Raw genomic sequence first — 13,224 nt, forward strand, 5'->3', positions numbered from 1 at the left:
TGTGTGGCCGTATGCAAAAATGGGATTGCTGAGTCATATGATGTGTTATTTAGCTTTATAAGATACTGCTTTAAATTTCCCAAATTAGTTGTGCCATTTTGCAATCTTACCAATAATGTATGAGAGTTCCATTTGCTCCACATTTTTTCTGGTACTTGGTACTGTTAGCTCTTTTTTAAAATTTAAATATTGGGTTTAACCATTACAGTGGCTTTAATTGCCTGGCCTGTATGACTGATGATGTTGAACATCTTGTAGGTGTTTATGATAAGGTCATTTATACACTTTCTTTGTGAAATATCTGTTCTAATGTTTGGCCCACTTATTTGGTCATTTGTCTTCTTATAATTTTCAAGCTACTGACACATACGAGGAAAGAGATATGACAAAATGGAATCAGAAAAGAAAGCAGTGCTTGTATCTGACTGTTAATACACAGACATAGGAGAGACTCATTAAAAGATTTCAAGCTTTCCTTTAAACAGTAGTTCTGAAACCTGACTATGTGTTAGAATCTTTCCCCAGGAAAGATGAGAAATCTACCAAAGCCTGGGTCTCACCAAAATCAAATTAAATCAGAATGGGTAGTAGTGAGTGAACCTCATATTTTTTAAATCTCCCCCAAATGATTCTATTATATAGTCGGAATTGACTATAACCTTTTTTATAAATTTTTGACAGTGGTAGAATTTCCAAAAGGATCAAAGCCAAGTTGGCTTTAGATTCAATTATGGATGTTTAACTGAACGTTAAGAAAATGTTAGATTTTGGTTAGAATACAGGATGGAATATGCTCCTCTTGAATAAGATTGGCAATTAGAGCAGATTGTTAAAAACAGTGATGAGTGCGAAGATAAAGAGTATTTAGATGTTTATTTCTTTAGTCTTAATCTGAATATATATCCTCTTTTAAATGTGGTGTGTATTAAGTTAGTAAGCCTTGATGTTTTAATAGAGAACATTATCTGTTTAAAAAAAAGTATAATTAAATGGAACATGTACCTATCTCTCTACCCACAAATATAAATTCAGTTGTTTGGATCATGAAACTCAAAATAAATTGACATTTTCATTATTGACTGATATTAAATAAGTGTATGCCTAATAATGGGAATTAAAGTGAGACTGATTTTAGCTCATTGTAAAATGGGAAAAACATCCTAAAGATATGCTCTCGCAACATCTCATATATGATATCTAGTGTATCTCTTCCTAGAATTGTGCTTGTAGCATACAAAATAATCACGAATTATTTTGTCAAGTAAATACATGGACACTTTAGGAGGAAAGAGTCCCACCACTATAGGTTATTTAAGCAAACATTAGAGTCATCTGCTAGAGATACTGTTGAACAGATTCTTAAGGGAGTAGAAAAGTGGTGAAGGTGAGTTTTAAAGTCCCCTTGACTTCTAAAATTTTTTGATTGTACACCTTCATTATATTGACATCTGAACTTTACAATACCTTGCTGATTTTCACCTGCTGTGGGAGAATGATGCGGTTTTAACAGAGTAGCTTTCTGACCCGATTCTTCTTTCATATTTGAAGAATTCTTATTAATTTTTTCTTAGGATAGGCAGAAGTGTGTGGAGACATGCAGGCTTTGAAAATTGAATTGGCGACACTTAATAGGAAGTAAAATTGGCTTCATTGCAAAAATTCAACAAAGAAAGGGGTAACCAAATGAGCGCGCTGTCCCAAACAAGCCTGAGACATTCTGAAAATGGCACATCTCATCCTCGTTTTGTTAAATCAGATCCTCCTTCCTCACCTCTGATGTTGCGTGAGTTGGAGTTGTTTATTCCTATTGCCTCAAGACTAACTTTATTAGCTTTCCATTATCCCTGTAAAAAGGAGTCCAGTCTAAACATGACATTACTCTGCTCATGTTTTATCATGCTGGCAGCTTGACTTATTATATTACCCTTTGTATGTATGGCATTTTCCACCCTTTACTGTAAAAATAAGACAACAACATTCCAGACAATTGTTATTAAATTTTACAACTACATATTTGTTTTCAAAGGATTGAAATGATAATGTTTATTTTTTGTTTATGAAAAAGTATCTATTTCCTTTTGTTCAGAACAAAAGAAAAATTTGTGGATCATAAACAAAATTTTCCCATTTTTCCTGTCCTACCATTCCCCTTCCTTCTTTTCATGGACCGTCCTACTCCCTCCCTCAAGTTACCTTTAAGCCATTATGTTCTAAGGTTACATTTTCTACTCATGATAAACTTGACAATACTTTGCCTTCAAGACCCTGATACATAGAATTTGCTTCATACCACAAGGTTTTGGTAGGAGTGTATAGGTATATATTCAATATTTAACAAGTACTCACTGTAAGAAAGATACTGGGATAGATGGGAAAGATACAAAAATCATGCAGTCATTTGTTTACAGTTTTGAGGTAGAAAGAGAACACCAATTCTTGTGAATAGTTACATAAAGTAAAGAGAAAGAGAACAGAGAACAGATTAAATGCAATTCTGGCATTTAAGGAAATACATCCACTCTTCTCTCTGCGTCATACGAGATATCACAACAAAGACTAAACAAAGACTGAACGACAAAAAGGTAATGTTTGAAAGTTTGGTTATTTTGCAAGAGCACCTAGTCTAGCTACGTTACGTCCCCACCTAGAAAAAAATATATTAACAGAGAGAGGTAACTCACTGGGTCTCTGCAAAGGCCAAAGACTTAGAACTAGAGGAATACGGTTACAATCCCAACACCAAGATTACGCAGTGGGCTACTCTAGAGGCAGCCTTGCTGGGGCTGCCTCTCAAACTCGAACCCTGGCACACTTTGCTGCCAGCTCTGGTCATGGGATACTCTGACAGCCAGATATCTCTTCATCACACTTGTGTACCTTCCCTAGTAAACTCTGCCCAGCATCCTTTTGCTCACATCACCCTCTCCTTTATCAGACTCTCATGTGCATCTGTCTGATTGACAGAGGCTTGGTCATTTGTCTGAATTTAACTGAAGGCAAGTAGCAAAAGAAACTCAGGCTTCTAGCTTGGGCAGGCTAGACCCCTAATGCACTAAATTTCCCTAATACAGAAAATGTTCCAAAGATGTTCAATACCAACAAGAATAAAATAATCACTGGAGTATCAAAACAGACTTAGGAAAATGTCAAGCTCTTATCACAAACTTATTACACAGCAATCATATAGTAAGTAGTTAATGCATGAAAAAGGATTTCTGGTCCAGGAAGAAAATAATACCATCTAAGAAATAAAATAATACCATCTAATAATTCTTTCGGAAGGGACGTGGAGTGCCAGCAGGGCATAGGTACAGAAACTTTTTAAAAATGTATTTTATTTTGCCACAGAAATATTAACACGCTATTGAACTGGTTTACAACCCCTTCTTGGTTAGATACTGGAAAACTTGATTTTACTTCCGTAATGGAATTCTATGGGAAGAAGTTATTCACCCGACAGGCATTTGCTTTACAGTGCGTACATTTTGGAATTTGAGATATGCCTCAAAACACAAGGTATTTCAGCACACATCCAGGTGTGCCACACAGCTCTTTACTACCTGCCAACAGCTTTACATAAAGGAAGCTGAGCTAAGGGTCCTTTTAACCACTGCTGCAAGCTGACAAGGCGTTGGATGTGCACCATTCAGCTGCAGGAAATAAAAACCTTGTCAAAATCACACTGTTCTGGAGACGGGCTGGGAAGACACCACAGCATCAACAAAAGCTGCGTCATGAGGGCAGCTGATCCACTGTGCTTAAGGAAGCATGATCCGTCTGACCTGGTGGCCATCACATAGGCCGATCATCTCCTGTTGATCACTGGGCAAATTGGCATGGCATGCTTCTCTCTCCATGGCACTTACACAGCATCGCCATTCATCAGACGGGGCCCAAGTAGGCACTCTGCTGGAATACTCTTTTTTAACATTTATTTATTCTTAATTTTTTTAATATGAAATTTATTGTCAAATTGGTTTCCATACAACACCCAGTGCTCATCCCAACAGGTGTCCTCCTCAATGCCCATCACCCACTTTCCCCTCCTTCCCACCCCCCATCAACCCTCAGTTTATTCTCAGTTTTTAAGAGTCTCTTATGGGTTTGCCTCCCTCCCTCTCTTTCTCTCCCCCCCCCCTTCCCCTCCCCTATGGTCTTCTGTTAAGTTTCTCAGGATCCACATAAGAGTGAAAACATATGGTATCTGTCTTTCTCTGTATGACTTATTTCACTTAGCATAACACTCTCCAGTTCCATCCACGTTGCTACAAAAGGCCATATTTCATTCTTTCTCAATGCCAAGTAGTATTCCACCGTATATATAAACCACAACTTCTTTATCCATTCATCAGTTGATGCACATTTAGGCTCTTTCCGTAATTTGGCTGTTGTTGAAAGTGATGCTATAAACATCGGGGTACAAGTGTCCCTGTGGTTTTGAGAGAGAGAGACAGACAGACAGACACAACACGAGTGGGGGAGGGGCAGTGAGAGAGGGAGACAGAATCTGAAGCAGACTCCCAGCTCTGAGCTGTCAGCACAGAGCTCATCGTGGGGCTTGAAGCCACGAACCATGAGATCATGACCTGAGCCTAAACCAGATGCCAGCTGGAACCCCCTCTGCTGGGATACTTCTGAAATATTGCAGAAGTCTGACTATGAGAAAAAAACCGTAAGGCTATAGTGCTGACCACAGCAAGAGAACAAAGGAAACGCCCATTTGAATATTTTTGATTTAAACAACAGCCACCACCATCGCAATTTGACTTTGCTACTAATTAGTATTTGCATATAAGTTTTATTTTTTCTTTCCCTGTCTCCATTCCACCATTGTTTTTGTTGGTGCCTGATGTTTACCACGAAAACTTCTCAAAAAGCACTATCAAGGATTTGTTTTAATTTTCAGTTTTTAAACCAGGATTTCACTCATCTTATAATTAATGTGGATGCCAGTAAGCCAGAGCATAATCAGCATGGGCCTCGCTTGGTGAGATAGAAAATATTTTTGTCCTTATTCTGTTTGGGTGTCTGAAGCCAGGAGACTTTGATTTGAAACCCGGCTCTCCTGCTTTTTTGTTCTGTTTTCAGTGTACTTTTCAGAGCCTCGGGATCCTCAGCTATTCAATGGAAACAAACAAACAAAAAACAAAACCAACCAACCACAACGGCAAAAAGAACCTAGTTTACAGGGCTGTCATAGGTACTAAATAAGGAAACAGTTGTAAAAGCATCAACAGCGATGCCTGGAACACTGTAAAAATTCAGCATATATCAGCTAGATCGAGATGTGGTCCATTATGAATTTGCACAGACAGCAAACATAGTATGCATTGAAATTTAAAAACCCAGTAAAATAGCATCCTGCACTTTTCATGTAAACAGAAAGTATATTTAAAAATTTTCAATTCCCATTTGCGTTTTCTATTTGAAAGTCAATGAGACTCCATGGCCATTATCTTTTTGCTACATCTGCTGGGCCTTCACCACAGTTTGCATAGTAGAATTGAATTTAAATAAATTGTGATTTCAATCACATTCAAAAGGGTTTCCGTGAAGGAATTAATTTGGATATATACGATAAAAAGCGTTCTGAGAACATATACCCTTTTTTAAAAATGAGTGTTCTTATCACGTTTTAAAATTATTTAAAAAATATATGTGATGCACGGGGCGCCTGGGTGGCGCAGTCGGTTAAGCGTCCGACTTCAGCCAGGTCACGATCTCGTGGTCCGTGAGTCCGAGCCCCGCGTCAGGCTCTGGGCCGATGGCTCGGAGCCTGGAGCCTGTTTCCGATTCTGTGTCTCCCTCTCTCTCTGCCCCTCCCCCGTTCATGCTCTGTCTCTCTCTGTCCCAAAAATAAATAAAAAACGTTGAAAAAAAAATTAAAAAAAAAATATATGTGTGATGCAGAGTTATATAACGTGTTTTACTATCTGTTTTACTATCTTCGACCTGGCAATAACAATCAAGATCAATATAAAATTTTATTCATCATATAGCAAAACAATCTTGACTTTTATTAGGGAAGGAAGACATAATGACTTCTGAGAGGTTTCAGTTTGACTTCTGACAATTTGAAGCTTCTTGTAATAACTAGTGATTGCCAGCTGAAGTATTGAATTAACAATTAAGGATGATGCTTGCCAGAGAAATCTAAGTGACAAAAATGAATGGCTTGCTTCTGACCAATTTTCTTCCTTTGCCATACGATATCTGAAAATGTACACTTGAACCCCTGCTCAGAGGGAATGAGGGGGGCCACTCCCAGGAAGACAGAGGGGATGTATGCCACTGGCTAAAATCCAGTTAGGTAATTACATTTTTTTCAACATAAAATACTCATGTTATTACAATTAAGTATTGTATTTTTCATTTTCCTGCACTCTTTTTTGCCATCTGTTTTTGCTAACAGTTACTGATTTATTCAGGAAGACTGGCAACATCATTTTAGCTGTAGGAGAAGTGATATTTGTAATGTTTGGTATGAAACATACAAAGATGCCACACAAGGGAAACACTGTTCAAAAGATAAGTAACAATAAGAAGAGGAATTCTGACCAAGAGCATAAGAGCTGGGCTGTTAATTTTTTTTTTTAATCAAAATGATCTCAGCTGAAGGAAGCCTATGGAACGGCCTAGTCCAGGGGTCTACACACATTTCTATAAAGGGCCAAATAATAAATATTTTAGGCTTGTGGGCCATATGGTCTCTTTCACAACTACTCAATTTTGCCTTTGCAGGAGGAAATCAGCCATACATACACAGGCAATACATATACAAATGAATGTGGCTGTGTCCCATTAAAATATTTACAAAACCAGGTGGTGGGCCAGATTTGGCCAGCAAGCCATAGTTTGTGGACTCCTCATCTAATCTAATTTTTTTTTTCAGAGAAGAGGAAAATCAGGTTCAGAGATACTAAGTGACATACCTAACCCAAATCTCCAAAATCTTTCTATTAGAGCTCAAGTTGCAGCCAGGGTTCCATTATCCTAACTTGCTATTTCTTTCCACTGCATCGTCGTTATATAAATGAGCACAAAACGGCCTCTGTGTATTGGCTTCTAGCTTGTTTATTTCTTCACTGCAGACTGAGACCCTTTAGCTCCAAAGCCTGCCAGCACCAGACTCAAAGTTTTGCACATCGAATTATTTTAAAAATAACCCACACAAGCACATGTTCAGTCATTTAGAGCCTTCATGCTTTGAATACCCCCACGAAACCTTACCCAAAGCTGTTACCTATTGATCTTATGGGGCTTGCTTTGCAGTTACAAATCCCAAGCTGCTGCTGTCTTTCAGAGTTCTTGGACCCAAAGACTCCCACCAGAAAGCTAAGCAGCATTATCCACATGCTCCCCTCAGGTTCTCTCCTCCCCTGGGAGTTCTATCTCCCTCCCCTTCCGGGTAGCAGACCCCTCAGCCTTTAGACCTCCTTGTGCTGAAAGAGACTTCCCGCACATGCGACTCTATAAAGGCATAGCCAGATAAACTTGGTGTGCTGGTGCCTGTCACGGTCATATCTTGTTCCCTGACCAGCCCACAAATCCGTCAACACCTACAATCAGCATTCATACAGCAGAGAGCCAAACGGAAAACAAAAATGTCCGCCATCTTTAGACAGTTTCATTCAACTCATCAAATTGATTTTTTTTAGTAAGGTAAATGTTTTCTATAAAGTGTATTTCTCAGAAATTCTTTATAAAGTGGTTAAACTGAACTCGGGAAGCTGAAGGAACTCTGTTTTAGAAAGACTCTGTCTCTGCTGTTTTTCCACCAGGCCCCATTTACTCACACTCTGCATTTTGCCTCTGAATAAGCCAAAGAAGCTACGTTCCCACTCCAAGGGAGAGGCAAGAAAGTTAATCATTCTCTGAGTTTTGTCCTAGGCCCCAAACATCTGATAACACCTAAGAAGAGCCAGAAACCAAACATGTTCCAAGACATTAGCTTCAAACAAACCTTGGCTGACTCTAGCATCAATACTCCTACTTTTGGTAATTTATGGAATAACACCCATTGCTCACCTGACACTTGCCTTTGATTGGACCGTACTATAGATTCCTGAAGGAACACGCACCCTAGACCCTTTCCAATATAAACCCTTAGCCCCAAGGAACAAGAAGACTCATTTTCTTTTCCTTTCCTTTCCAAGTCTCCCAGACACTCTGCTATTCTCTACCTGTCACTTACACTATTCAGTAACTCTGTTTCCACTTTTTTCTGGTTTGTATTTGATTTCTATCCTGTGTGAAGCCAAAAACTCTCTTGGCTGGTCCTGCAGGACCCTTTCCTGGGTTCTTGGACTCAGCCAGCCTGCATCAAAGCCATTAGGGTTATGTTCATGTGTGCAATCCTATCTCTGTTAATAGAACATACTTCTTTTTCTGTGCAAGATGCCAGAAAATATCAAGGAGGCTGAAAATTAATAAACGTTTGCAGATAATAACTTTTTCTTTATTATTATTATTACTTTATTATTTTTTTTTTAGAGACAGAGTGCATGGAGCCCAATGCTGGACTAGGTCTCATGACCATGAAATCAAGACCTCAGCCAAAATCAAGAGTCAGATGCTTAACTGATTGAGCCACCCAGGCGGCTCACACACTTTTTCTTTATAGCCTGTGTCCATTATGTGTCATAGGAAGTGGTTACAAATTTTGTAAGAAAGGGTGATAGAAACAGTAAGAGACTTCATTTCTTGTGTATGTGAATATACTTTCAAAAAAGAGTATGTGTCCACAATGTAATTAAAAATATTTATGTGGCACAAATGAAATAGCAAGATTTCTACAGATGCACATAAATGCCTGTTTGAAAATCCAAGGGAAGATTTTCAAATATTCCAATTACCTTTTTCTGTAGACAGGCTATTTTTTAAATGTATCATAATACTAGTTAAGTAGTAAATAAAGATTAGTGTTCAGAAAATATTCACTTACCATGACTACCATCTACATGGGAAGACTATACTTTCCAACATGTTGACTTAGGGACTGGCCATGTGACTTGTTTTGGTCAACAAGATGTTAGCACATATGACATGAGTAGAGGCTTGAAATATGCTTGAACAGTTGAGCCACATATGAGAAAACATAGAAGGCTGGAAAACAGTGACTCGTATAGTGTGAAATATTTGGTAAAAGTATTGCCTAAAATAATCTAAAGTAGGACATTTCCCCCAAGAAATTGGTGAAATTGGATAACAAGATATTGAACGAGAATGTTAAAAATGTGAAGTGTGAGCTGACTTCTGCTAGTTGTATTTGTTTCAGTTTTGTAAACTGCATGGTTTACAAAATAATTTAGAAGGAAAATAAAGATACATTTCAGGGTCAGCCAGAGTTTTTCACCAAATCAAAGGTGAGCCATTTAAATGCAGGAAGAAGACCAAACACAGCATGCAAACATTAAGAAATATGTTCCAGGTAACGACCAAATCAAGAGTATGACAAACCCATTTGTTAACAGTTTTGAAAATATTTAGACAGTATCTAACGGACCTTTCTCCTAGACCTAAATGGCTCTGGCAAGACTAAATGCCTTGTTACATAGACGTTTGATATACCCAAATTACCTGAAATGTTATATATACAAAACGTTATATCTCAAAAATAATTGTGAAGATGCCTTTTGAGAAAAGAATTGATCCATCTTTGAAAAAGAAATATGCTAGTAAAAGCGATGCCAAACAGGCCTTAAAGATTGACATATTTGAGATGCAAAAATACATCAGTTCCTCAATTTTTCTTTCCTGAAAGGCGAACAAGCCATTGGAAAAATCTCCTTGCTTATCAAGAAAGGTGCGCTTTCCAATTTTAATTCTGCAGATATGGCCAAAGAGGATAATGGGAAAGAAAAATACATCCAAAATGGAATCAAGTGCAGGTGTGAGCAATGGACTTGGGCGCTATTCTTAGCGCAAAGCTGGGGCTACTCAGTGCCTATCCTGGAGTAGTGGGACCTAGCAACATCTGCTCAGCAGGCTTTCAGAACCCATATGGTCCTCTGACTGCTATATGCCTTCCACTTTTCATCTTCTTAGAAATCATGGCTTAAAGAAGGAATAAGTGGAATTAATAAAATATGTAGACCTGAATAAATGTCAAAATCTCTGGGATTATAGATGCAGCTACAGAAGTTAGTCGTGAAATTATACCCTTATGTATTTCATAAAATCAAGTAAAATTAAAAATAAATAATCTAAATGTTCAGCATACAAAGCTATCCTTAGAACAAAATGCTTCTCTCATTCAGCTGGTCTGTGAAATCAATCTATATTGTAGTTCCTTCCTTTGTGTTGTTGTGCTTAGTTCCACTGTAGAATTAACTATATTCATCTATAAAGTTTTCTGTTGACAGACATTTGGGTTGCATCTACTTGTTAGCTAATGTGAAAAAAGCTGCTATAAAAATTCAGGCACAATTCTTTTGGTTGGACATATGTTTTTATTTCTCTTGCATTAATACTTTGAAATGACATTACAAGGTCAAATAGTAGGTGTAGTTTTAACTTTAAATGAAACTATCTACTCTTTTGACAAAAGTGCCATTTTATACTCCAGCAGGTATATGTATTTGAAAGGAGATAAATCTACCACTCTTAGTGAGGGATGGGATTGGATGCCAAAAACATAATTAGAAATGTATCTGAAACCAGTAAAAGTTTATAGTTTTAGGTTTAACATTTTAAAAAAGCACTTGTCAGTGATTAAAATAATACAGTTTTTGCACAATGAAGGAAGCCATCAACAACATGACAAGGCAACCTACTGAATGAGAAAAATTATATGTTCAATAAGGGGTTAATATCCCAAATATAGAAACAACTTATACAACTCAACACCAAAAACGCAAACAATCTAGATAAAAATGAGCAGAGGACCTAAATAAGACATTCTTCTAAAGAAGACATACAAATGGCCAACAGACACATGAAAAGATGCTCAACATCACTCATTTTCAGGGAAATGCAAACCAAAACCACAATGAGATATCACCTTACACGTGTCCAAATGGCTAGAATAAAAAAAGAAATAACAAGCATTGGCGAGGAAGTGGAGAAAAAGAAAACCTGTACACTATTGGTTGGGATGTAAAGTGGTGAAGTCACTGTGAACAACGGTATGGAGGTTCCTCAAAAAGTTAAAAATAGAATTTCCATATGATCCAGTTATTCCACTACTGGGCATATACCCAAAGAAAACAAAAACACTAATTCAAAAAGATACATGCACCCCTATGTTTACAGCAGTATTATTTACAAAGCCAAGATATAGAAGCAACACAAGTGTCCGTCAATAGATGAAGGAATAAAGATGATGTGGTATATATACACAATGGAATATTACTTTCCCATCACAAAGAATGAGATCTTGCCATTTGCAACAACATGGATAGACCCAGAGGGTAGAATGGTAGGTGAAATAAGTCAGACAGAGAAAGAAAAATGCCATATGATTTCACTCATATGTGGAATTAAAAAATAAAACAAAGTAAAAAAGAGACAAACAAAAGAGCTAGACTCTTAAATACAGAGAACAAATTGGTCATTGCCAAAGGAAAGGTGGGTGAGAAAATGGATGAAACAGATAATGAGTATTAAGAGTACATTTGTCATGATGAATGTTGAGTAATGTACAGAATTGTTGGATCGTTATATGTGCACACCTGAAACTAATAACATTTTATGTTAACTACATGTCAAAAAAGTAACAAAATGAACATAAAATATAAATATATAATGAAAAAAGCATCCCACTACACAAATAATTTTAAAAACCTATATATTAAAATATAATTAGGAAAACATTCAACAAGAAATACATAAGGACCATAGGAATGAAATCATGAAATTTTAGTGAAGAACATCACAGAAGATATAATTAATGTAAAATGTGCTGTAATCCTATTAGTAAAAATATTCGTTCTTCTCAATTAAATGTATGCAGTCAAAAGTGCGACAGATACATAAAATAAAATTACAAACTTATATTAAAATTTACATGGAATGGGGTGCCTGGGTGGCTCACTCGGTTAAGTGTCTGACTTCAGCTCAGGTCATAATTTCATGGTTTGTGGGTCCGAGCCCCGCGTTGGGCTTTGTGCTGACAGCTCAGAGCCTGGAGCCTGCTTCGGATTCTGTGTTTCCCTCTCTCTCTGCCCCTCCCCCACTCTCACTTTGTCTCACTCTGTCTTTCAAAAATAAATAAATGTAAAAAAATTTTTTTTTAATTTACATGGAAGATTATGAATTGATTTGAATTTTACGTGATTGCATGTTATATGAAGGAATAGTTATTTTATTTTTTTTAATGTTTGTTTATTTGTTTTGAGAGAGAGAGTGTGTGAGCAGGGGAGGGGCAGAGAGAGAGGGAGAGAGAATCCCAAGCAGCCTCTGCACTGTCAGCACAGAGACTGATGTAGGGCTCAAACTCACAAGCTGTGAGATCATAAGCTGTGAGATCACGGTCTGAGCCGAAGTCCGACGCTTAACTGATTGAGCCACTCGGGTGCCCCAGGAATAGTTGTTTTAGAAAAAAAAGCACAAATCAATGTATGCTTTATTTAAGTAATTAAGGACATCTGAATGAGGGTTTTTAACAGGATGGCATTGATGCAAGAAAACAGATTTATGGGAATAATAAATTTTTTAAAGACTTGCATTAGGGGTGCCTGGATGGCTGAATTGGTTAAGCGTCCAACTCTTGATTTCAGCTCAGGTCATGATCTCACATTCGTGGGTTTGAGCTCCATGTCGGGCTCTGCACTGACAGTGCAGGAGCCTGCTTGGGATTCTCTCTCTCCCTCTCTGTCTGTCTCTCTCCTGCTTGTGCTCTCCCTCTCTCTCTCAAAAATCAGTAAATAAACATGAAAAAAAAAAAAAAGAATTGCATTGGTTACCCATTTATACACACAAAAAAGTTAGAATTTACCTCAAACCAACCACTGTGATAACTTCAGACTGACTGAAGAAAAGGGGAGGAAGGGAGGAAGATATGAATAAAATTTATATTCATTTTGAGGGTCCCCTCATTTTATTCTATCACCCAGTATTGGAGTAAAAGGACAACTGAGAGATTATCTGGTTCAGTTCTTTTTTTAAATTATATTTCACTTAAAAAATGCACATATACATGTATGAAGAAGGGACTTAGGAAGAATAGAGAGTCTAGAAGAGAATAAGGGACACCGATGGATCTCTGGAAGGAGAAAGGAAAAC

The 13,224-nt window shown here is 37.5% G+C and overlaps 1 protein-coding gene across 1 annotated transcript in view; it reads left to right on the forward strand.

Moving 5' to 3' along the window:
• LOC131486297 (polyadenylate-binding protein 2-like) overlaps positions 1–13,224 on the forward strand; it is a 189,478-nt gene that overhangs the window by 119,810 nt on the left and 56,444 nt on the right. Inside the window, exon 4 of the mRNA XM_058686382.1 lies at positions 9,764–9,890. Within this exon, the coding sequence (XP_058542365.1) occupies positions 9,764–9,890 (127 nt within the window). The remainder of the gene's footprint in view (positions 1–9,763; positions 9,891–13,224) is intronic.

This window comes from Neofelis nebulosa, chromosome 9 (assembly GCF_028018385.1).
Source record: "Neofelis nebulosa isolate mNeoNeb1 chromosome 9, mNeoNeb1.pri, whole genome shotgun sequence".
Lineage (NCBI taxonomy): Eukaryota > Metazoa > Chordata > Mammalia > Carnivora > Felidae > Neofelis > Neofelis nebulosa.